The sequence below is a fragment of the Opisthorchis viverrini genome (genome assembly GCF_000715545.1).
Source record: "Opisthorchis viverrini unplaced genomic scaffold opera_v5_81, whole genome shotgun sequence".
Classification (NCBI taxonomy): domain Eukaryota; kingdom Metazoa; phylum Platyhelminthes; class Trematoda; order Opisthorchiida; family Opisthorchiidae; genus Opisthorchis; species Opisthorchis viverrini.
In genome coordinates this window covers 480,240-506,108 of record NW_008751736.1, presented here as the reverse complement: position 1 = coordinate 506,108, position 25,869 = coordinate 480,240, and the positions used below count along the sequence as shown (strand labels likewise).

The 25,869-nt window shown below is 46.0% G+C and overlaps 1 protein-coding gene across 1 annotated transcript in view; it reads right to left on the bottom strand.

Annotated features, from left to right (window-relative positions):
- Window positions 1–25,869, bottom strand: part of T265_04698 (hypothetical protein) — a gene marked incomplete at both ends in the record, with an annotated part of 99,706 nt that overhangs the window by 34,350 nt on the left and 39,487 nt on the right. Inside the window, 3 exons of the mRNA XM_009169502.1 lie at window positions 5,015–5,132; window positions 16,181–16,394; window positions 25,257–25,421. Of these exons, the coding sequence (XP_009167766.1) occupies window positions 5,015–5,132; window positions 16,181–16,394; window positions 25,257–25,421 (497 nt within the window). The remainder of the gene's footprint in view (window positions 1–5,014; window positions 5,133–16,180; window positions 16,395–25,256; window positions 25,422–25,869) is intronic.

Sequence of the window (25,869 nt, the reverse complement as noted above, 5' to 3'; positions counted from 1 at the left end):
GGCCTGGTGCAGCACATTCAGTTGCCTGGAAACATCACAAACGAGAGATTCAACTGGGTTTCTAGGTGAGTCTCTCGAAAAACCAAATTAGTTTGCAAATGAGAGTATTTCGCCAAAATGGAAACCGGTTTACAAAGAAATGTGGGATGATCCCCATCGCCGTCATGTCAAAAAGTGACTACACAATGAAAGGTTTAAGACCTGATCTAGCAGTGCGTTCAGTGATCTTCCTGAGAGATCTGCAACAGATTAATCGGAATTCGGCTATTACATGCTGATTATGGTAAAACACGCCAGCTTTCACGCGGGAATGAAAGTGGTTTCCCGATCTGGTACAATCTCCTCCGTTCAAGCCCTAACCGATTGCTTGATAATTAGATATTGGAAAGCGGATGTGGTCAGACAACAGTCAAGCTCAAACCCAGAAACGATTCCCGCAATCGAGTACTTATTGGCTGACAGGAAAATGGTCACATCAATGTTCAACTCGGAAATATGATGAAAATAACCACGGTGCAGTGGGTGCACCTAGCTCAAATGGAAATCGATAAAACACACACACACACATGGAAGTTCGGATAAAAAGCACAAAAGGCAAAGTGAGGGAAAACGTCAAACAACAGAATGGGATAAATGAGGGGCCCGCATACGCATACCACAGTTTGCAAAAAATAAAGACGACGCACATTACTTGGTGGATTGTACCAAAAGTGTATTGATTACGTACCGAGCTACTAGAAACGTCCCCGAGCAGTGACGATAGAAGCGAAAAACGAATATGAACCAGTTGTAGTTTTGCTGTATGTCTGTCTCAGAGCTGAGAAATGAACTCGTTTTACATCGGCTCAAGCAAGTGATACTGGGAATCACCAGCACCGCACACTTCACGAATCCCTAAGACAATTCAAACTTGAAACATTCTAGATAGGATAGGATAGATAGGTTAGCTGGCCAGCAGTGAGAATAACTCGCATACAGACAGGGTAAATCTTCACGAGGTGGCTTTTGCGCAGTACACTCAGTTGGAGAATATCGTAAGCGAGAGATTCAGGTAAATCCACCTTGAAAAACAAATTGATGTGCAAATGAGCGTAGATCTGGGACTTCGTATAGTTTGGTTTCAAGTAGAATATAAAGTCGACGTAAACCGGAGGACTGAACCCATTTGATGAGTCCCGGTCGTCGGCTGTCGAAGAGTTTTCGGCAACTTTGTGAGTAGTTTCCTTTATAGGGACTTGAAAATTGTTTTCGTGTCAAGGAATTTCACAACACTGATCCAAATCGCAAGATTGAGATAAGGTAGAGTAACGATAGGGATGAGATGACTCAAGTGGTTAGAGGAGGACTTTATTGACCGGAAGGTCCGTGGCTCGAACCCGACCCCTGCCTCTCGACTTCCCCTGTCCAGACTTGGGCAACCTGGCAATATCCCAGCTCTCGTGCTTCCAGGCAGGCATGGCAGCCAGGCACCGGAAGAGTGTTTTTTTTTAAAGCAGCAATAAATAAAGTTTCTAGATCAGCTACAATTGCTAATCCATTGAAAGTGAGACACCACGAACGACCAGTAGCAGTTGTTCAAATTCACACGGCGAGCGAGATGCAAAAACTGTGCAAACACGTAGAAATTTCGTCTCCAAAATTCACACAAGTTGCACCGGTGGCAGTGAATTACTAAGAGACGCCCCTAATCCAAGACGATGATGGGAAGACTGGAAACATCGCATGAGAATTGGTCAGGTTCCAGCAAAAGCAAATCGGTTTGCAAATGAGCGCCTTTCGCTAACCTCGTGAAATGTGGGTTCAAGTAGGACATACAGTTCACGAAAACTCAGGGTCTGCGCCTATTCGATGAAACCCAAGAAGGGCGAAAGCGGTCGTGAGCTGTCGAAAAGTTTTCAGCGTATTACGTCTAAACATGTATCGCAACTGAAACACGTAGCGGCCCTTGTACAGCATACACAGTTGCTTAAAAGCATCACAAACGAGAGATTCAGTTGGGTTTCTGGGTGTTCCCGCAAAACCTGTTCGGTTTGCAGACGAGTGTATTTCGCCAAAACTCGTTATTGTTTAATTAACCGAGTCACACAGGGTTTATATGGATCAAATCAGCTCGTAAGACTTGACACCAACGAACGAACACTATGGAGGGAACCATAGCCATTCAATTTAGGGCGAAGATTGGCCAGCAGCTGGAAGATGATGCACATCATGCGATGTCCAATAAGCTGGTGGTTCGTGACGAATTGGCGCGCATCGACTTCAGTATGTTTAAGGTGACCGAAACGAATGATGAGAGAGCGCTGAATAGTTATAATCCGATTATGAGGTCAGGTTGAAGAAATTGGCACGCATCAACGTCAGCAGGTTTTGGGTGACCGGAGTGAATGATGAGAGAGCGCTGAACAATTATAATCCGATTATGAGGTCAGGTTGAAGCACATATACTACTCCAACGGTGTGAAATGAATGTACAGTGGCTGGGCTGGACACAATTTGACCAATAATCGGAGAACTTGAGTTACCAACGCTGTTTTCTATAATTCCTTTTTGAAGCAGTATACGAAAACATGGCTACAAACAGAGCGCGATGGTATGGAAGTTATCCAGGTCACTCTCCAGCACGCTGCTCGATAAAACAGGATATTAGTACACTTGACGCATGGCTCATGAGATTGTCAGAAACTCTTGGACAACCCTCGACCGGCTTCGTCCTCCATCTTCGGGCGCAGTGCCCGAAAGACCGTCCAGGAACTAGGTAAACGCACGTAGAAAGGGAGGAAAAACCCAGACAGGGACGACGTCCTCTTGACTGATGACGAAACAGCATCAACATCATCATCGACAACATGACATCAATAAAACAGGATATTAGTACACTTGACGCATGGCTCATGAGATTGTCAGAAACACTTCGACAACCCTCGACCGGCTTCGTCCTCCATCTTCGGGCGCAGTGCCCGAAAGACCGTCCAGGAACTAGGTAAACGCACGTAGAAAGGGAGGAAATACCCACTCAACCAGACAGGGAGGACGTCCTCTTGACTAATGACGAAACATCATCAACATCATCATCGACAACATGACATCATTGTTCAACACCGATGCTTCAATACCGTACAACCATGGTTTATCTGAAAGCCTTATTGTAAAGAAAAGAGTAAAGGTGGACGGGGAAGGGACTTAGTGCTAGCTTACCACAATCGTTCCGAGGTGCCTACACCTCCAGACATTCACTCACACAATCTGGATAGAAACTGACAACAAGATCGACACTGACATCAGTTGGCAGCCATATCTTGTAGTGTCTCTAACCAGACACAGTGAGGATCACGCGGTCCCCATCCTGGAAGGTAGCAGCGCCCTCCATATTCCTCTGACAAGTCTAGAGTGGGCCACCTCTGCTTACGCCACTCTGAGTTGGGCATGGAAAACAGCACTCTCTTCGGCAAATGATGGTTCGGCATACGCAACACATGTCCCAAACAACTCAACTTCTGGTGTTTGATACTTTCTTCAATGGAGGTACCCGTTGCACAACCGAAAACTCGCTTTCTAATTGCCTCGTTATGGATACGCCGACACCAACCCACACGAGCTATGGTTCTGAGACAACGATTGTCGAACACCTGAAGACGTCTCAGTTCCGCTGCTCGAACAGACTAGGTCTCACAGCCATACAACAAAACAGCCCGCACTGTAGCTTGATACACACGTCCCTTCAGATTCAGGGATAGACCACTCTGACGCCATAGGTATCTCAAATTAGCGAACGCGGCCCGAGCCTTGCAGATCCGTTCATTCACCTCATCTGTCACACTACAATCAGAACTAATAGAACTTACAAGATACGTAAAACGCTCCACAACTTCCAGTACATCTCCCCGGATTGTAAGTGGTGTGTTCAGTGATCGCACGTCCACGAGCACGACCTTACTTAAACTTTGTGGTTGTAAAGTGTATACCATAGGACGGGAAGACTCAGTGGTACAACCACTGAGCAGACAGGCAAACAAGCAGCGCACCCAAACCACTCCAATTCAATAACTCAATGAACAGACCGTAAAGTCTTGGAAAAGTAGTTTTAGGCGATCGGATTCGTTCAAAAGTGTAGCATGGCACCCCTGTTTTAAGCTCTGAAGACGTTCTGAGGTGGAGATCAAAGGCGAGAACACCGATAAGATCCGATCCCTTTAGGGTCATGTACTTTACTTTTTCAGTCACAAAAAATCATAGGATAGTAATAAAGCTTCTGTCACGGTCAATTCATGGGGGGATTATCCGAAGTTGTTCTCATGATAACACTTATTGTTCTGTAGTTGTCGGAAGTTATGCACGCAAAAGTGCAGCTGGTGTTCCCCAGAATAAATTCTTTACAAGCTTCAGTTATGCGAAACTAGCGATAGACTGCACAACTCTGTCGAAATTTTCCTAAACAATGAGTGGTTTTCATAGATGAAACTACTCACAAGGTTGCTGAGAACTCTTCGACAGCCCACGACCGGTTTCGCCCTTCCTATTTGGGCTTATCAGGTAGGCGCAATCCCCGAAAACCGTGCAATTTGGGTTCAAGTAGATCATAAGGTTGACGGAAACTCGAGGACTGCGCCTACCTGACGAGCTCCAAGAAGGGCTATCGTGGGCTATCGAAGAGTTCTCAGCAACCTTGTGAGTAGTTTCATCTATGAAAACCACTCATTGTTTAGGAAAATTTCGACAGAGTTGTGCAGTCTATCGCTAGTTTCGCATAACTGAAGCTTGTAAAGAATTTATTCTGGGGAACACCAGCTGCACTTTTGCGTGCATAACTTCCGACAACTACAGAACAATAAGTGTTATCATGAGAGTGGTTCTCTTATTCATGGTAGAACAGTGGGTTTCCAAAGTGTCCCATTCCGTGCTTGTTTCACTGTGTTTGAAATAAACAATCGATCGAACTGACTCCGAATGCGGTCATTAAAACGAGTTGTGCAAAACAGAAACTGAGCAGTTACCGAAATCAACCAATGAGACTGACCTTGAAAGACAGTTCAAGATTTTCACCGCCCCAAACTTCCATTCCCTCGTCATAATAGCCGAGTCGTTTGAAGAATGCTCGCGAAATGGCAAACAATCCACCAGCCATTGTGGGTGTCCTGAAGCATTGCAAGAAGACGCGTGTTATGGCGACAACAGTGTACAAAGTGAAACTAAGTAACCAAGACTAAGTTAACGACGATACCAAACATTACCTAGTCCCCCCTGTAACGATCGAAACTGTGTAGCTGATTGATCGGCCGATGTGGGAATTTAGTGAAACGGTTCTCCTCCCCAGTTTTCCCCAAGGTAGAAAGAATACTGTCCGATATTCGCTGATCCGGTCACTTTACAAACAAGCTTACTGGGTAAAAATTTGCCGCGTTCACAACAACAGCCAGAAAGTGTCGTTGAGATGCACTGTAAGATACGTCGCTTTCTGTCCGAGGCTGATCTAAAGTGAGAGTCTAACCGGGATCCACCAGCATAATGCACATGACCTCTCGATATGATTTTACCGCTGACCGCCCCATTTCATGATGCAGTCCGACGTAAACACCACCGTGAGAACCTCCAAATACATCGATTCCTGAGAAACCTCTGACAGGTCTCCCAGAGTCCGGATCCACGACAGAAATTTGACCGCCATGCCACTCGAAGGTTGCACGAGGGCTGGAATACTGCCAGATTGCTCAAGCCTAGACAGGGGAAGTCGAGAGACAGAGGTCGGGTTCGAACCACGAACCTTTCGGTCAGTAAATTGGCGCTCTAACCACTTGGGCCATCTGGCCCCAGAAAATTGACCACTGGTTGGAGTCGAGCGGGTCAACACAAGGCCAGAACATAAGCTATTCACGGTTAGACAGAGCAAATTATATTGCACTCCTGATTTCTCTCAAGCCAAAAAACAAGTGGAGTGAAAAAAACACCATTAACTGTCATTCTGAGATGTTTGTAATGTGTGTATGTATGCAAACCTCCGCCCTTATGCGTTGTCACATGCATGCACAAAACTGTACGGAAACGAAAATACAGTATGGTCATCACTCTGGTCGCCAAAAAACACTTAAGGACTTAGTCTGAACGTGCAACATGTGTCCAGTTGATGCATTTGTGGAGAGAGATTTTGAAGCAGTGCCGAAACCCCAACTGGCTGACCTCGAAGATTAATTGTCGATATTGGTGGAAAAGAGGCAAGGGATTATTTTGGTTGAAATATCACGAGCTATTGATTCGTTTTCGCGCAATATCCAGACAATCTAAATGTAAAATGAGTTTAAATAAGTACCGGAGAAATCCAAAATAACAACGTCTCTGAAAAGCCCACAACAACAGTGATTGATCGGGCACACATAGATTTTTGGCCAATCAAGTAATGAGACCCTGGGATCTTTTCCAAATAAGCCCCGACACTTTGTGCCAGCTCCAACTTTATGTACGCACACAAGCTCGACCTAATTTTGATGAAAACAATCCCTTATCCGCATCTAGACTCATTTTGTGCAAAAAATTTTCTCCGTTCGGACGTAGACCTTAAATGAACTTTCTGACGCTTTCAACTCTCGTTCATGAGAAGGGGAAGGCAATATGTTTTTTTGCAAAGCCACGGAGTGATCCATCAGCACCGTTTATGCAACAATGGCCACCAAATAACACTTTCAACTGTTTCTGACAGGTGGAGGTGTAATACCTGACAGTATCGGCAAGAAATCGGTCTTCGAAAGGGAACTTGGCTGGAACAGTCTAGGATGGAGTTTAGGACAGTAATTCTATTTATCTATTTATTGCTGATCCAAAAAGTTGATAAAAATCAAATTCTGCTCAGAGGAATTATCTATTAGCCACAAGACTGCTACTGACTGGAAGAATTTCTTTCGCAAAGTTTGCGCCTGGCGGCTTTTGAAGACTCCAACAGTTATCGGATCCCGGGTCTACAAGTCGAGATCCATGAAACGCCAATGTCCCGCCGTAGGAACCACACAGGACGAGTCCTTCCCCAGCAGTGGATTTTCGGAGGGATCTGCCGGGAAACTGAAGAGCCGTTCATGTATGCAGTGCCAGATCGAACTTCGGCCACTCTGATGGATACAATCCAGGACTGCATCGCTCCCGGCTCAATCATCATCTCCGATATGTGAGCGTCATACCAAGGAATTGAAACAATGATTGATATGAATCATACTCATGAAACGGTTAACCATACCGAAAGATTTGTGGATCCAACGGCTGGAGCTCACACACAAACCATCAAATCTCTTTGGCACGTCTATTAGATGCAGAATAAGCGCCAATGCGGCACACACCGATCTTTAGTGGACGGCTACTTGTGTGAGTTCGTTTGGAGGCAAAGGTACCGAAAAACGGGCCTTTTCATACAGATAAATAATAATGACATGACCCAATTTCGCACTCTTCAATGAAAACTAAAAGTACAAATTTTATATCCTCTTTCTTCTATTATTTTTTGGAGGACGGGGGCTGATTTTTTGGCGGGGCTTGTCTGGAAAAGATTCAGACCCTGCAGTGCCTGGGAATGATGGAAAATCTCCCGTTCTATTCGTCCCAAAGTAGTTTTTAAGTTAAAGCATTGATATATCACGCAGCCAAGAAATAAGGTAAACCAATAGGATGAACTTCAATGGGAAAGTATCATATTTGGTAGGCTAATTGTTGACCGGTCATAACTGGCATGCGAACACGCGTCGTCCCAGTCACTTGCTCCACTAAATATAAAAAATGACGAGAATCGGTGGTATGTTTCAAGAGGAATTGAATAGAGAACCCTCCTTTCTAATCAATTCGTTCAATCAAACAGAGTTGAAGTGTTCGTCTGCATAACGTTGACAATAATAACAATTGCTCAGCTGCAGCACCCTTGCGGGGTCTAACTGCCGTGTTACCTGAAGGACTCATGAGGGCTGAGATGCTACCAGGTTGCCCAAGCCTAGAGAGGGGAAGTCGAGATGTAGAGGTGGAACCAAGGTCTTTCTGATCAGCAAGTTAACGACGTAACCACCGAATTGCCTCGAGCTAACTATCTTTTCAATGTTACGGTGGAAACAAATTCCGCTGAGACCTTTATCAATGTCAGAAAGGCGTATAATCCCGGGTGGCCTTGCCGAGGCATGAGTCTCTACATTTACTGTCCAAACAGGGCAGCCTAACATTCACAATCTTGGTTGCTGTTCCGTTGTTGCAAGCGTTCCTTCCCAAACGAGGTGACACAGCAAAGCGTGGTGGATTCCAGTTGGGTCATTGTGAAGGCGCCAAGCAATGCTGTGTTCGCTTGGTTGAGGTATGACCTTTGATCGTGACTGACCGTTCATAAGATCGATCCAGTTGGTTGACCAACTCTCCGAATGGTCGACACTCAGTTGACCTCATACGTTTTCCTCTACGATTCACACCCGGGTGATCATGTTTGTCCACTGACGCATTGGTTCCCTTCGAGTTATTCTACCGAGATGACGATCTTTGATCACAGTGGCTCGTGTATGTCGGTTTCTTGAATTTGCGACCGAGTGCCCTTGCTTGTCTATGCGCTGACATTCACGTTTTCTGCCAATATTTTCCTCAGTAAATATCCTTAGTGTTATATTCCGGCGATAAGATTAGAGCAAAGTCTCTCGCCTTTTGAACGAAATTTCTTCTGGACGAGGGAGATGAACTTTGTCAAACTACGGGAACACCCTTAGGATATTGTTGCACTGGAGGTCCTATCCCTTCCTGAAAATCTTGCTCGGACTCATGAGTCATTCAGCAGTGCAGGCGGCCTCCTTGGTGGTGTGACAGGGCCGCCTGTACATCAGCTAAACAGCGACAGAGAATCAGCTGGTTTCAGATGGAAACGCACTAGCCACTATCAGCTACTGAGATGCTTCATACGAAAAACTAGTCGCGTACTTTTAGAATGCAAAGGTTGCGCTTGCTTGGCCATTACCATTGTCAGTAAACTCAGCTGCGCCGGTCATTGGCGGCGGGGATCCCGAGACGGGCCATATCGATGGCTAGAGACATTGTCAGGCATGGCTCAGTCGCGCCCTCAACGGCGCTCGTGCCTTGTGTTGCCTGCTCTCTTCCCAATCCCTCCATTTAACATTCCTGTATTTACGCACCAACTTATGAGCTACCGCCTCCAATGCGCAGCTACCTCCTCCACCTTACCGAATTATCGGTGAACGAAACTGTGGTAGCTACAACCAACCACAGCTCAAGCATGAACATGTCGGCCTATTCAGACGCAAAATTTCACAGGCGTCCAGCAAGCGTTGGTGGTAATACGATCGCCTAGTATGTCAAATGTCCGGAATGAAAACCCCGTCACGACCAAGGATATGCACTGCTTATGGGCTCTGATAAGAGTGAAACTCGAGTCTACTGCTCCCCCTTTTTGGCATGAACTGACCGAAAAGGACTTCTTAAACGAGTGATGTTAACGTGAAATTCACCCCCAAAAATTGCAATTGTGGAGTGGCCGAGGAATAACTCTAGGCTCGATGATGCCACAGCAAGGAAACTAGCGGGTTGATTTGGATGCAATTCGAAGCGCGGAGACGGAATATCAGAGAAATTCATGGTGTTAAGTACAGGAGAAGACACTGAAGTGGACAGGTGCAAAGCACCTGGGAAAGGGCGCCAACAAAAAAATTTATGTGCCTGCACCGGGATGACTCCAGCACAGCACATGTAGATAGGACAGGACACGGCTGTGGCGAGTGCCGTCATCGCAGCCTGATTGATCGCAAAAATGCGGTTTGGCTGCAAGCTAAGTTGATTGGTTCTGTTTCACGCAGTGTTAACTTTACCAAGGAAGTTGACCTTAGGAATGCAAATATAAACCAAACATGTTATTCAAACTCCACATATTGCCACAGAAGCTGCTTTGAAAGTGCGGATTATGGTTTGTGGCGTTTACGGAGCTACTCAGTGTGTAGAAATTCTTTTGGCAACTTCTGTATATTCAGTCTTGGTCAGGTAGTATTTGCAGGGTTGTAATTGCACAGGTAACAACCGTTTTCAACAGTTCCGGCAATACTGTGATGTGTGCACGCAATCCATGAAGACTAACCTAATGTGGCGTTGACAGCTCCACACACACGCGCGTACACACACAGAGTGCACTTTGAGTGCCGAGGGTTAAGGAATACCCTATCTTCAGGAAAGCCTAGTTACCGGATGGATGCAAATACGTTGAAGCTTCTGATTCACTGTAGTTTCTCTGTGAGTCACCACACGTGGAAATACCAACAATAGTGGGCTTTGCAACAAATACACTCATTTGCGGATCAATTTCGTTTTCACGGGACACTCAAGCGAATCTCTCGTTTATGATGTTCTTCAACTGAATGTGCTGCACACAGGCCGCCTAATGTTTCATTCGATACGTATTCGAGATACCGCAGTATATTTTCACAAATGAGACTACTCACAAGGTTGCTGAAAATTCTTCGACAGCCCATGACCGGTTTCGCCCTTCTTGGGGCTCATCAGGTAGGGGCATTCCCCGCGTTTCCGTCAACCCTTATGTTCTAGTTGAACCCAAATTGGACTGATAGCGACAAACTCGAGGACCGCACCTACCTAATGAGTCCCAAGAAGGGCGAAACAGGTGGTGGGTTGTCGAAGAGTTTTCAGCAACCTTCTGAATAGTTTCCTTTATGAAAATAGTGGGTTTTTTTCAGAGCTTGAGATAGCTCTAGAGAGTAAGGCGTGAACTTACTGACCAAAAGTTCCGTGGTCCGAGGTTCAGCCTCAGCATCTCGAGTGCTCCTGTCTAGTCTTGGGCGACCTGGTAGTGTCTCAACTCTTGCGCTTCTATCCGGGGGTATGGCAGCTAGGCACCAAACGATCTTCTGCAGACTGATGTGGAGCAACTGATGCCTTACACATTGTATGCAATCGGCCTTATGCTAAAACGTTTAGTGATCCCAGTCAGTCATGCTAGGATCCAGTGGTTTCGGTCTTCATTCAAACACGTCTAGCAGACAGTGAATCAAATGAAGTCCGGTTCCGTGCTTGGCGTCCAGTACGAGTTGGCGAGCATATGCACCTTGCAGTGAACAGAGTTCGCTCGAGAACAAAGCCTCTGATGGACGAATACAGAGGAAACAGAAGTTGTCGCCCTATGTGGCTCCAATGGAATTCACCTAAAAGACAGTCAAAGATATTTGGTACTCGAAAGGAATGACACTGGAAGCACTGAGCAGCAGTCAACGCACAATCGGGGAAAAACCCTAGTTGCAGTTGAAAGTGTAAAAGACAGAGATATTTGGTACTCGAAAGGAATGACACTGGAAGCACTGAGCAGCAGTCAACGCACAATCGGGGAAAAACCCTAGTTGCAGTTGAAAGTGGTAAAAAGTGGAAATAAAGTGACAAAGTCCGGCAATCTAGCATTAGAATCGCGACTTTATCCGAAACGTGTTCGGGTCCCCTGCTCGCTTATGAAAACGACTGACATAACGCTAAAACGGACACAACGCAGTCTTGATTAGTAAGTTCCGGTGACGAAATTGAACAACTTCCTCATGGGTCATAGGTAACTCAGCAAAAGATCCGTGGTTCTGATCAAACCCTGACCTTTCTTTCGAGGGTCCTCGTACTTTCTTCAAAATGAATGACGCCTAAGCTCGGAAGGGACTAGTGTAAATCCTTAAGAAACGTTAAAAGAAGGAAGTGACCAGAATGAAGTTTGGATTGTTCCTTCATCGGACGGAGAAACATGAGGCATAATATCTCAAGGAAATCGAACCAAGTAGATGGAGGAGCTCAACCCAACCTGGGTGATTAGGGCTTGAGCCCACCGAGGAACCAGCCACAGCTTGTTGACTGTTTCTGTTGAGCACGAGGTTCCATGTAAACTCTTCTTCCTTTAAGATGCACAGCACTTATGTGCCAAGATGTGACACAGCAGAACGACTCAAGTCCATTTTTTTGTAATACTCATAAGGTTGCTGAAAACTCCTCGACAGCCCACGACCGGTTTCGCCCTCCTTGGGTCTCATCAAGTAGGCGCAGTCCCCGAATTTCCGTCAACCAATGTTCTACTTGAAACCAAATTGCACGAAATCAGCTAATATACACTCGTTTGCAAACTAATTTGGTTATTCGAGAGACTCACCTAGAACCCAGCTGAATCTCTCGGTTTTGATGTTTCCAGGTTCCAAGTTAGTCTATGTGGACAGGAAGCGTCGCAGAGCGGAAGAATATTGTACCGAGCTCAAACTCCACCTTATCTAAATGCGGTTTGTTCGCTGAGCTGGACAATTTTATTGCAAACGTTTTATCGCTAACCGAGGAGACATCATCAGTACTTTGTTAGGGAGCATAGCGATTGGTCGGTGGTTGTGCCTCAAGCTGTTTGTCTCAAAACCGACCAACCGAATTGCACCTTAACCACAAGAGCATGTTTTGTTGCCACCAAGAGTAGGGCACGAGAGGATCTGGGTGAAGATGAAACATTCACTAGTTGACATACCAGACACAGCTATCCAGTATTCAGACTACAGTGGTGTCATAATGCGTGGAGTCATCGAAGTGAAAATAGCCGCGCAGCAGGGGGAATAGTGATTGGTCGAGCCAAAACCAAGACGGTCTGCTGGACTTAAGGCGACACACGTGGTGCAACCAACCCCCCCCCTGCGCTATCATTGCACCGAGTCTAACCGGTTTTTTTTTTCAGAAAAAAAGCGTGAGAATGTAACNCCCCCCCCCCCGCGCTGTCATTGCACCGAGTCTAACCGGTTTTTTTTTCAGAAAAAAAGCGTGAGAATGTAACCTTACATTTTACTGATGGCGTATCGTACAGATGTTTCAGACGAAATAACGGCTGTTTCAACAGGTGCACGGACTTAAGACGAGTGCTTTCACGGCAGGTGTCCACAAATAGACACACACATCAGAATTCATAAGTTCTCACCAAGTGTTACAAGCAGATTCAAGTGAAGTGTTCATGTCTAACTGGTTTAAACATAGGCTATATCACTGTTTTTGGATAGCACCGGACAGATTTCTGTGCCCGGAACTAAATTTACACACCTTTGCCGGACTGAATCTCACCTGATATACTAGGTGAACGAGCAGTCCTAAACTGAGCCAACAAGGTGAAGCATTGAACGGATGGATTCGCAAGTCGGTAACCCAAGAGGTGCCTTTTCAGATAGCCACTTCCAAGTGTGAGGTAGTTTGGCTTCAAACAAATATAGCGTGATGAAACCGCGATAAAATACGTTGGTGATTGCTTTATATTTCAGCCACTTTGCATTCAACTACTACCGATGGATGCTGGGAGCTCAACCTAGTTCAACGGTTAGGACACGAGCTTGCTCAGAGAAAATTCCCGTGGTTCGAACCCCGCCCCGGCATCTCGATCGCTCCTGACTAGGCAACGACAGCTTGGCAGGATCTGAACCTTCATGCCTTCTTCGACGGGCACGATAGCTGGGCATTGAAAAGCTGGTACAGCAGAGTAACTGAATTTTTACTGATGGACGTGAGTGGTTCATGAGTTCGATGGCGACCCATGCGTGTAGAATGGTCAGCCGGCAGTTGTACAGACAACCACGAGAAATGGAAGTTGACCCCTCCATAATCATTGCGGCAGGCTGGAAATCTGGGTTAAGACTTTGCTCAATAAAATAGAGGCGGGCGGCTCTCCAAACGTTGGCATGTTAGATGGCTATGTATGCCTGTAAAAAGGTTCTAAAAACATCCAGCTTGAGCTAGTCATGAACGCCACGGGTCGCAGCCATTATTCCCCCCTAAGTCTTTGTTGAAATCGGATATGGTAAGCAAAAACATCCAACTTTGTACTAAATGGTCACATGGAAATTAAAAAAGCGGGTCTCCAACCGTAGGGCATGGGATTGCATGCCTCTCACACCGGCCTCACGGTCAAAAAGGTCAAAGCTTGTGAAGGTTTTCAACAGTCTGTAAAACAGAGTTGTCATTGGACAACTCAGAAGCACTGAACACAGGTGGATGGCGTATTCGACCACGCGTTGCCGTGATTAATCCGACAGGTAAACACAATAATTGTTAGAGGACCACTGAGCGGACAACAATCTCGGCTATTGTCACTATCCATTTGTATCCCTTGATAGGCCCTTATCATGAAAACGATGTCAGAGACAGCTCGGGCTCTATGTAATCTAGTAATCTCGTAGACATGGCCACCGGTCGCCTCTTCTGATTGGCAGCCATACAAGATGTCTTTCAAAGCTAGCCGTCCCGTTACAGGAGATAGCTATAAAGCAAATAGGGAGAACTATAGGAAGCGGAAAGGTGAAAAATCTAGAGAGAAACTGTAGATGTGATATTACACTGTTTCTTGGACTCGCCGAGGTTGGTCGCTACGAATGGTCAGTCAGGTAGGTTAGGCTAACATGGGGGCGAGATGGCTCAAGTGGTTAGAGCGCGAATTTACAAACCAGAAGGTCCGTGGTTCGAACCCGACTTCTACCTCTCGACTTCCCTGTCTAGGCTTGGGCAACCTGGCGGTATTCCGACACTCGTACCTCCTATGCGTGGCATGGCAGTTAGGCGCTAAAAGGGTGCTACAGCTGAACGATGTATTTATTTTTATTTTAGGTTAGGCCATCTACCCGTCTTAATCGTTCAGCCTACAAAAGTGTCAAGAAATCCACAGAATAATTCGCTGTGACAGTCTGATATGAGTGGGTTTGTTTGGTGCCACATATTTGCCAGGTACAATCACGCCATCGGCTTGCACGCTCGTAGGTTGAGAATCAGACTGATCACAATAGTTCATACTCTTAACAGACTCGACAAACCTTGGTTGACTTTTATGCGCAAAAATTAGACTCCTAGCTCACAAACACACATGAAACGATCAGTGGGTTGAATATGATTTTCAGAAAAGGTGATAAATCGATTCAGGTACCTAACTTCAATTGTGTTCGGTGCGCCTGGAGATGCATGTGTTTTTGTCGAACAAAAGTACCCATTGCAGGCTATCGACAAACTGAGGTGTGTTTTTGTCGAACAAAAGTCAATTGCAAATTGACGTACCCATTGCAGGCTATCGACAAACTGAGGACCATCACGTAGTTGAGGAGGATCGTACCAAGACTGCAAATCAGACGCCAGACACGATAGAGCAGGTAGCGCTGATGGATCGGAATTATCTTACAGGTTGATTCGAGGTAGATTAAGATTGTTTAAATGTGTTTATGCGGTTGCTGTGACTGTTGTGAATGCTACCCAAAAGAAGCACGAAAGCTGGGATACTGCCAGGTTGCCCAAGACAGTGGAAGTCGATAGGCAGAGGTCGGGTTCGAACCACGGACCTTCCGGTCAGTAAATTCGCGCTCTAACCACTTGAGACATTTGGATAGGAAGAACTCGGGAGATGTCTTGGTGAGAAGCAAGAGTAGCTCGTTCATTTATAAGGCATCGTCGTACTATGCATTTTTGCATATACTGGTTAGTTTGCATCCCAGTTCCATTGAATGCAGCTTTCATCTCCCTGACATCAGTTCAACCAAGGTAGGAAAGATCTGGAGCAAAAACATTTGCTACATGGCGACCTCAATGGTTACATTAATCAAAAGGCATTCTGGAAATTCCAAAAGATGTTTTGTACTCCTTAGTTTTCTTAAATCACTGGAGGCGGCCAAACCGGTCAGTTCTTAGAAGTGTTCGCTCGACAGGGGGGAGGTGCATATTCAGTTCATGTCACTCATCCTGATACTGAGTTAATTTTGGGTTGGATGGCAGCTATGCACCGTATGGGGGGTTCTACAACTGAAAGATCATCGCCATTTTGCTCGGGACCCGTACTACACGACCGAACGGTGCGTCGTTGGCTAATTTCAACTCAGATTGGATACTCGGTCATAAGTCGCTGCTATAGTATCACCGATACTAAGGAGGAAAAGGGAAGAACTGGGGGGTTCTTGAAAGATCATCGCCATTTTGCTCGGGACCCGTACTACACGACCGAACGGTGCGTCGTTGGCTAATTTCAACTCAGATTGGATACTCGGTCATAAGTCGCTGCTATAGTATCACCGATACTAAGGAGGAAAAGGGAAGAACTCTTATGTAGTTAAGAACGCACTGACAGGCCCCCGTGTAACGCGAGTCATTAGACAATGTAAATCACAGCAAGATCGAGGCCAGAACTACCCGCGGTTCGTAAAATTACCTCAACGGGGAATACGGAGCTCCAGGTCGTTCTTTATCACGCTTCGGTGGCGAATGCCAATGGAAAATCAGATTCCAATCGAATCCACCGACCTGCACACTTCCGGCACGCGCATTGTTGTACTGAAGCGTTTTATCGCTAATCACTTCAATGATGGGGACAACAACGTTGGTTTCACTTTCTCTGATTCGATCCAGTAATGGTTCCAACCAACCTGTTTCATAGAAATGGATGTGCATGAAAATATGAATGATATTGATTGAAAAGTTGTTTTAAACACACACAACGCACCAAACTCCACAGTATTTAGGCGAAAAATTCAAAACAAATATTTGCGTCTGGAATCCAGATGCATGCAGTAACAAGGATCTCAAACGATTCTTGCTCGACAAACAGAAGGCGGCTGCTGGGAGATATTTTTGTCACCATAAAAGAAAAACCTAAAAATACCTACACGCTCTGTGAAAATAGTTTCGGAGCGATAAAACGGTATAGTGGAACTATACGTGAATACAGACAACCGTCGGGAGATCGGACTTCCTGGAAGCCAAGCGTCAGGATGAGTTCACCACCACTGATGTCTGCTCATAGAGGAAAAACCACCCGCGTGAGTTTTTTGCCGCTATCAAGCGTGGTTGCATAGGCTTGGAAATTTTTCCCCTTGGCAGACAAACTAGATTGACTGAGATCGAACATTGCAGTAGCGCTGCACCACATTCGACTCAATTTACTGATGAAACCAAACCAGGGTGGCTTCCGGAATTGTGACTTCACGCGAAATTCGACCGCGTCAGTGAGCGAGATATAAGATACCCAAACCATATCTCAAGCGGTACTCTCTGAGGAAGAATGCGAAAGCATCGTCAACGATAGTTGGAATGTCTTTTCGTGTGGCTGAGCAGACAAGTTGTCACATTGAAAGACTTGGTAATGCAAACAGTTGTCTTGACTTGTCTTCCACTCTCCTGCGATTGTAAATCTAATTCGTCTGTCCCTTGCTCCTTGACGTGTTACCTAAAAGCTGACCATAAATGCAAGATACGATCACGAGTTCCACTTTTTTATTTCTGCCCACCGGGGGACAATTATCAGGCGGGATGGCTTAGTAGTTAAGGCGCGAACATACTGACCGGAAGGTCCGTGGTTTGAACCCGACCTCTGCATCTCGGCTGCTCTTATTTAGGCTTGGGCAACTTGGAAGTATCTTAGCCCTCGTGATTTCTCTGGGTGGCATGGCAGCTGGGCATCGAAGGGGTGCTACAGCTGAACCATTCTAGAAGCTTTTACAGTCACTGTACAGAAATTCACACACCAAAATGTCTGAATGCTATCACCATCAAGGACAGTACGTCCTCCGTGTTCAGCACTGATGCTTCACTCTGTACAACCAATTCAGCGGTGAAATAGAAGTGACAACTTATTCGAAGGGAGCCCCAAATCAGTTGAGTAGACGGTTTTACCACGTGAATCAAACAGCAACAACTGAACGGAATTGTCAGACAAATTATTGAGATAATGAATCCGAACTGAGAGCGTGCAAAAGCTAGTCACGTCCGAAAGCTTCTGATGAATAACCGTGGTCCTTTTGATGCACACAGGGGGAAAATTTCAATTTTTCTGTGGTGGCCCAGTTGTTCTCTGTTTTGTTTATTCCTCAGATGGATAAAACCATGGTTGGAAACAACTGACCGCGCCCCTTGGCAGACAAACTAGATTGACTGAGATCGAACATTGCAGTAGCGCTGCACCACATTCGACTCAATTTACTGATGAAACCAAACCAGGGTGGCTTCCGGAATTGTGACTTCACGCGAAATTCGACCGCGTCAGTGAGCGAGATATAAGATACCCAAACCATATCTCAAGCGGTACTCTCTGAGGAAGAATGCGAAAGCATCGTCAACGATAGTTGGAATGTCTTTTCGTGTGGCTGAGCAGACAAGTTGTCACATTGAAAGACTTGGTAATGCAAACAGTTGTCTTGACTTGTCTTCCACTCTCCTGCGATTGTAAATCTAATTCGTCTGTCCCTTGCTCCTTGACGTGTTACCTAAAAGCTGACCATAAATGCAAGATACGATCACGAGTTCCACTTTTTTATTTCTGCCCACCGGGGGACAATTATCAGGCGGGATGGCTTAGTAGTTAAGGCGCGAACATACTGACCGGAAGGTCCGTGGTTTGAACCCGACCTCTGCATCTCGGCTGCTCTTATTTAGGCTTGGGCAACTTGGAAGTATCTTAGCCCTCGTGATTTCTCTGGGTGGCATGGCAGCTGGGCATCGAAGGGGTGCTACAGCTGAACCATTCTAGAAGCTTTTACAGTCACTGTACAGAAATTCACACACCAAAATGTCTGAATGCTATCACCATCAAGGACAGTACGTCCTCCGTGTTCAGCACTGATGCTTCACTCTGTACAACCAATTCAGCGGTGAAATAGAAGTGACAACTTATTCGAAGGGAGCCCCAAATCAGTTGAGTAGACGGTTTTACCACGTGAATCAAACAGCAACAACTGAACGGAATTGTCAGACAAATTATTGAGATAATGAATCCGAACTGAGAGCGTGCAAAAGCTAGTCACGTCCGAAAGCTTCTGATGAATAACCGTGGTCCTTTTGATGCACACAGGGGGAAAATTTCAATTTTTCTGTGGTGGCCCAGTTGTTCTCTGTTTTGTTTATTCCTCAGATGGATAAAACCATGGTTGGAAACAACTGACCGCGTAGCTCAGCAATGAACGTTAACGGACACTAATTGAGTTCGACTGACTTCCCGTACAGACGTACATGAGAGTATTCCGCTGCTAGGTGAATATCCTCTGTGTTGCAAAATACACTCATTTGCATATGAATTTGGATTCAACGGGAGACCCAACAGTATCCCTTGTTCATGATGTTCCTCTTCTATTGTATGCGTTGCATCAGGCCACCTCAAGTTTCAGTTGATATGCCAGTATCGTGATACATTGTACAGATGAGGCACACTACTCATAAGGTTGCTGAAAACTCTCGCAGCCCGCGACAGCTTTCGCCCTTCTAAAGGCTCATCGGTACCCCGGTCTCCGTCAACCTAAGTTGCTCGAATTTGGCGAAGTACACTCATTTGCATGTGGATCTGGTTTTTACGGAGGACCTGAGAGAATCCCAGCTGAATCCCTATATGTTGTTTCGACAGGCCCACTAGGGTGTGTTGGACTCGTGTTCTGAGTGACAGTAAATGCTCGCAAAAAACTCTTCTGAGCGAGAAACACTGAGCGCATATCGCTGAGAAGACTAGAGAATTTCTCTAAGACTTTGAGTAAGCAAGCCAATTGTTTCTCTCATGTATCCGTTTCCGAAGTCATTTTATCTCTTGTAACAACGTGTATCCCTGAATCTCAAGAAAAGTGTGTATCAAGCTAAAGTGTGGGTTGTTTTGTTGTATGGCTGAGACTTGGCCTGTTCGAGCAGCGGAACTGAGACGTTTTCAGGTGTTCGACAATTGTTGTCTTACGACCACAGCTCGTGTGAGTTGGTGTCGGCGAATCCTTAATGCGGCAATTAGAAAACGCGTTTTCGGTTGTGCAACGNTGCCTGAGTGAATGTCTGGAGGTGTAGGCACCTCGGAATGATTGTGGTAAGCTAGCACTAAGTCCCTTCCCCGTCCACCTTTACTCTTTTCTTTACAGTAAGGCGTTCAACCAAATCATGGTTGTACGACAGCGAAGTGTCGGTATTGAACACTGATGTCATGTTGTCGATGATGTACAAGGGACATACGAATCCACGGTTCGGTTCTTTCCTACCTTTGCCCTGGATTACACGAATCTTGAAAAACAAATTTCATGGGGGGTGCAGTCAAGACCGAATCAGTGATATTCATGAACGACAGTGAAAGTGTTGACGTGTTATCTCAGGAATAACATTAGACAAATACTATGTTTCGAAACACATGCGATTACTTTTTTATCCATGGTTTGAACATCTCATGCCTTTGTTTCTCATAGTTTCGAGGTAGTTTTCATGATGAAAACGTGTGAAAGGTTGTGTTATTTGAAATGACTAGCCAGTACGGGTAACATGAGTACCCAAGCGAGTCATTTTTTCACAGTCTATTTTTCACACGACACCGATCCGGTAAAATACACCCCTAATTGATGCTGGTAAACAAACTTTGACCTGCACTGTTACCACAATGGGTTTCCGTGACGTGTGAGCGACATGGACTGGACAGTACTGTGTTGTAACGGCTTGCTGCCCTTAAACGTGTTCCCCAGGGTCACTGCCCATAGGAAACCGTGAACGAAATAGCTCTGCCGAGATTTTTCGCCTTCGTTATCGCTGAGTTCGTGGGATCGAACGTTCAGACTGATGGTCTTGCTTGTTGAATTACGTAAACGATTTGAAAAGTACAGAATCACAGAAGTCATAATCCTCCAAAAGTGTAGCAAGTCATCGAAACAGTTGATCGATAGATGCATATCGAACAAGAGCACTCAGGTATTCTGAGCATTTTGTGAAGGCAAACTATGCGTAGAAGGTATGCAGAAGAGTGTCAACAGAGCTTGGCCGATTTCGATTTGTACAAGGTGATACAAGGTGGACCGACACTGGACGCCCGGATACTAAGACCGACTCATCGGAATGACCGAAAATGAAACGAATGGTATCATTCTAGAAAAAAACAAGGTCAGCAGACGACGGTACGGTATCGGAATAATCACACTGTGTGGGTAGAAACGATTGACAATACAGAGCGAAAAATGGACCACCACATGCTAAACATGCTGAGCTCTCGGGGCTCGAGAAAACGGAGAACTTATGACGAGATTCCAACCCAAGAGTGACTATTACTCAAGGGCAGGTATAAGTAACCTTGCGGTATCGGCATTATAGACGGTAAGATTCGCCTACAGGTGGTAGTGAATACCAAATAAGGGCGGATCTAGAGATCGATGCAGTGTCATCAGATTGACCCAGCAAACGCCTATAATGGCCAGGGTACATTGTACGCCAGATAGATGGCCAAGGGTCTTTCACCAGCACATAAGAGTAGTTTAAACGCTCCTGTGAGCATTCGAGGATTCACAAGGCTGCTTTAACCGAAGGCGTTTCAGGACCATGTCGAGCCGGACGGATTGTGCTTCCAAATTACGGACTCCGGAACATACCAGTTGTTCCAACCTAGGTGATCATGCCACCTAACAGCACTTTACCCTTCGATGTCCTATACGAGCTATACCAGTTGTTCCAACCCAGGTGATCATGCCACCTAACAGCACTTTACCCTTCGATGTCCTAAACGAGCTAGATATATGACTGACACAGTGCGAAGCAAAATCTCATCAATCGCAGCGGACACCCGCAACTACTATGCCCCCTGTAAACTTGCTCGGCCTGCTGTTGAAATCAGCTGAGGGGATTGGTGCACCAGCTGTGTGTTGGCAGGTTGACGACTACGTGTTTCATTAAACGCGGATGTTTAATTAAGCCAGTCTAGTTTAAAAAAAAAACGAGCTAGTCACGTTAGGGGGCAAGATGGCTCAATGGTGAGAGCTCGAATTTACCGATCGTGGCTCGAACCCGTCCTCTGACTCTCGACTTCCCCTGTTTGGGCTCGGGCAGCCTGGTAGTTGCTCTGCACCCATGCTTCCTTCTGGTGGCATGGCAGCTAAGCGCCGAAAGGACGATTTTTTCTGTCATGGTATCACAGCTAAACTCGTGCCATTGGTTATTTCTATGTTGAACAACCGGGTGGATACGCCGCTGCGCACAGCATCTGCAAGTGATAAGCTCCATCTGGTAGGATATCGCCTAACAAACTGAGCTGAATGGATCGGTCGCAGGTCGCGCAGGGCGGGCATACCAACATAACACGATGCCTCACGTGACAAGATCGCGAAAGGTCTTCAGTGAATTAAACCAAACGGTCATATGTATGTTCAGGCGAATATGGAACAGTTCAACTCACTTTACTGTGCGCACACCAGTTGCGCACACGTTTCTCGGCTAACAGTGAACTTCAAAGTTGACCGGCTCCTTCAAATAAATGAAAGTTTTGTCCTGTAAGTGAAACCGACCCACACCGCAACGCCCAGAAACACGTACGGTTGTTTTATTCTTATATAGAAAGCCATCAACAGTGTGCATCTCACAAAACGCCAATCGGGAACACTAAGCCGTTCATCCACGCGCGGCTGATCAGCAGTGTGATTACCACGTAGGATACAGTAGCACCTATCCTTCTATCATGGAATCTACATCACGTGATCTCTTGGTAACTGGCTCCACGACTGCTCGGATTGAAGGGTCACTCGTCGAGTAAAGTATTTTTCCTTCAGAGCTGCTTCTCCTCAAACCACAAGCAGTCTCCTAAGTAACTGGCCCGGAAGTCACGAAGTCGCTTTTGTGAGGGTGAAACAGCTGTACAGTATTCCTGAGCTTTCCGGCATAGATGGCTAGATTTACAGTCGTTTGGTTCGCTTAGGGAAAGCCAAAAACGTCCAAAAAAGTCAGTCCACCGCATTGGTCGACGATTCAGAACCACGTGACGCGCTACCCTCCTGGTAAGGTAAGGCTAAAGAACACAGGTTGGCAGCTTTCCAAAGCGCGAGCAGTCCAGAAAAAACTGGGTTTGGTTTGCTGGTTGAACACTCGATGCACAAATTTCCGATGCAACACAGCCAGGCTTCAGCGATGGTATAATATCATTCACAAGAAATACCAAAGGAAAACGCGTGAAACTATCGACTTTTGGACGTCTAGTAATCTTAAGCCAAACCGCGAATTTTGCTACAGTAGAATGATGTACCGCATTGACGCTGTTCTGAACCAACACGAGGATGAAGAGCTTCGTGTTGTTTGCGGATACTAGACGAAACCGTTAAAGGATACAAACAATTTTTCCACAGTCCCAGCGTTGTGTCAGCATCCGGGGAGAGGGTCTCTAACACGAGATGACTCTGATTAAAGCGCGAATTTACTGACCGGAAGGTCCGTAGTTCGAACCCGACCACTGCCTCTTTGAACTCCTCGTCTAGGCTTGGACAACCTGGCAGTATCCCAGCCCCCGTGCTTCCTTCTGGTGGCATGGCAGCTAAGCACCGAAAAGGCGTCACAGCTGAACGATCTCCAACACCATCGTTAAGAGCTTTCAGGATTGGTTACCAGCTCGTGGACTGACCGCTCTGGGTTGTCTCCACCCGAAAATTGGGACAGATATCTTTGCCAGAAAACCAGTTCCCTTGACGAATGAGCGTCCCCCGAGTTATGATCAGCTGATCAAGCGGTGGAGAGGAGTTGCCTTTGCTGAAAACCATCTGGCGTACCCTACCATCACAGACCTGGTGTTTCTGGGTTGTGAAGTGCATGCCGAACTATGCAGCAGAACTATCTGGGTTGTTCAAAGTAGATTTCACCCCCACGTCGTAGACGAATCGAGGTACTACATTAAAACAACTAGACAAGAGAAGAGTGAGGTGGGAGAACTTCGGATTCTTCTTGAGCAACGTATATCAATCCAAGGCGAACTCTGGGAAAGGATGCTCAGTGTGACCAAGCGAATGGACTCTGAAATCCTCAAGGTGAGTCATGGGGGCTTCAGTTTACAGGTGTTTGCAAACAGAGATGTGGCTAGATGACAGACAACGGAAAGAATTTGGAACGCCTAGTTGAAGACGGCATACGAAGAAATACGTGAAGGAAGAAAAGTAAGGGTGGATGATACTTCCCGTCCAACCAGACTGAAGAGACCTTTGATTTGAAAGTACGACCCACATGGTAGTGGGAGAAAGCAAGGTTCCGTACGAAGGCCCTTAGCATCTGAACCACGAGACGCCGATTGTTAGTTTTGTTGGGAGCTGGAGGCCAATGACACGATAATCCAGCCCGTTTGGTTGCACGAGTTGGTCCTACCCCAGGTTGGAGATGCCTGAATTCTATCTCTGGAGCTAGCTAATCATAAGGTTTATAGTGCCATGTCTGTTGGTCCGTGGGGCTCACGGCTCACAGAAATGACCTTCATGAACACCCTTTAGTCACACGCAGGATAAAAACGCTACAATGAGGACTTCACAGTCCCCAAGTTTACTCACCTGTACTGTGCTGGCTAATTAGTGTGCTGGCGGATAGTTACATCTCTGCATGTGAAGCGAAAACGCTCACTCTTCCATTGATGCTCACTGGATCTCCCACTGGTCTCTGAGAACGACACCGGTACAGTCAAACTGAGTGCCTTCCTGGCTGGGTAACACGTGCTTGGGAACCCTGCAGGACGTGGCATGCATGTGATCTCAGTGGTATGCATATAGTTATTTCTAAGCCGGACTGCATAGCTAAAATTAGCCTATCAACGAGCGCTGGGCTCATGTCAAGTGAGGTTGGCGAAGAGAGTCGATCAATCCCGATGACAGTGCCCTACTTTAATGCTGTTCAAAGGTGTAGGCACATCATTTTTCATCGTTCTCTGTAGGGGCATGGGACTCATTGGCGCCAGGCCTCTACACTTCCTCTTTTCTTCCCCCCCATGGTGGTATGAAAATTCATTACAAAATACGATACTGATGCACTGTGATCGATATTCGGATTTGAAAAACCTCGTCACTCCCGATGAGGGTAGCACATACTTCGAAAGAGTATGATTATCAACCTGGAGACAGTGAAAAAGTGCAACTCAGTAAAATTCACTTAAAGTGCCTGTCTTGGGATTTCGTGTCGTAAAGACCGGTAAATCTACTAGTTGGTTCATTCACAGACGTCATAAGACCTCGTGTCTACTTGGTGATTCAAAGAGAAAAGGAGTGGAATCTGCTACCGGAGGTGTTTGGGTTTCCGGTCAGCCAAATAGTCGGAAAGATAAGTGAAATGGTTCAAGGACACTCTCACTTATAGGATTCAATAAAGAGACTTTCCGATTTCAGAGTATCGACTAGATCGTCTCAAAAATGCTCAAGTACTTAAAGTTCCGCAATGTACCATATGATTCTTCTGGAAATGCCACTAGAAACTGCAACACGAGTCTGATCCAGCGTGTGTTACAAGTTTGGATATGAATGGGGAAAAATCAACATTCCAAATCGTCTACTTCCACTCACCTTTTGTGCATTCGATATGCGAATCCAAGAAGACCAGCACTTCCGCCGTGGACGAACGTACACCCATCATACGCGCCCTGATCAAGCCTTCACGCTGCTTAGCCCGAACAATCTTGACTATCGGATATCGGGACATATATTCTTCCAGCGGTTGCTTCAGATAGGCTAGAAATAGTGAATGGAGTGGATGAAGCGAAGAATTCATGATGTGCGAACAAAAACGATAATCGCACTATAGCAGTGAAAGCCGATACGTGGATGGCATACTCTTTTTCGCATCAAGACGTAGGGCAGTTTGATAGAAATCTCAAGATGACCAGATGTGAAGCCGATAGGGTTTTCAATCGCACGGGCGAAAGAATGACAAAGACAAGCAAGTCTTTACGGGACTCATGCCCAGACAATTCTGAAGTACCGTCGGGTCAGCCTAGGAATTTTACTGAGACAAGAAAATGGATTACAGAACGTAACATCGCTTGGTTTCACTATAAAACGAACCGGACCGACGAACACTGGGAGTCGTACCGAAAGTTGCGGAATAAAGTCACGTCACTAATCAAGGAAGACAAACTACAACAGCAATTCAAATTGATGACTAGGATGGAGAAAAACC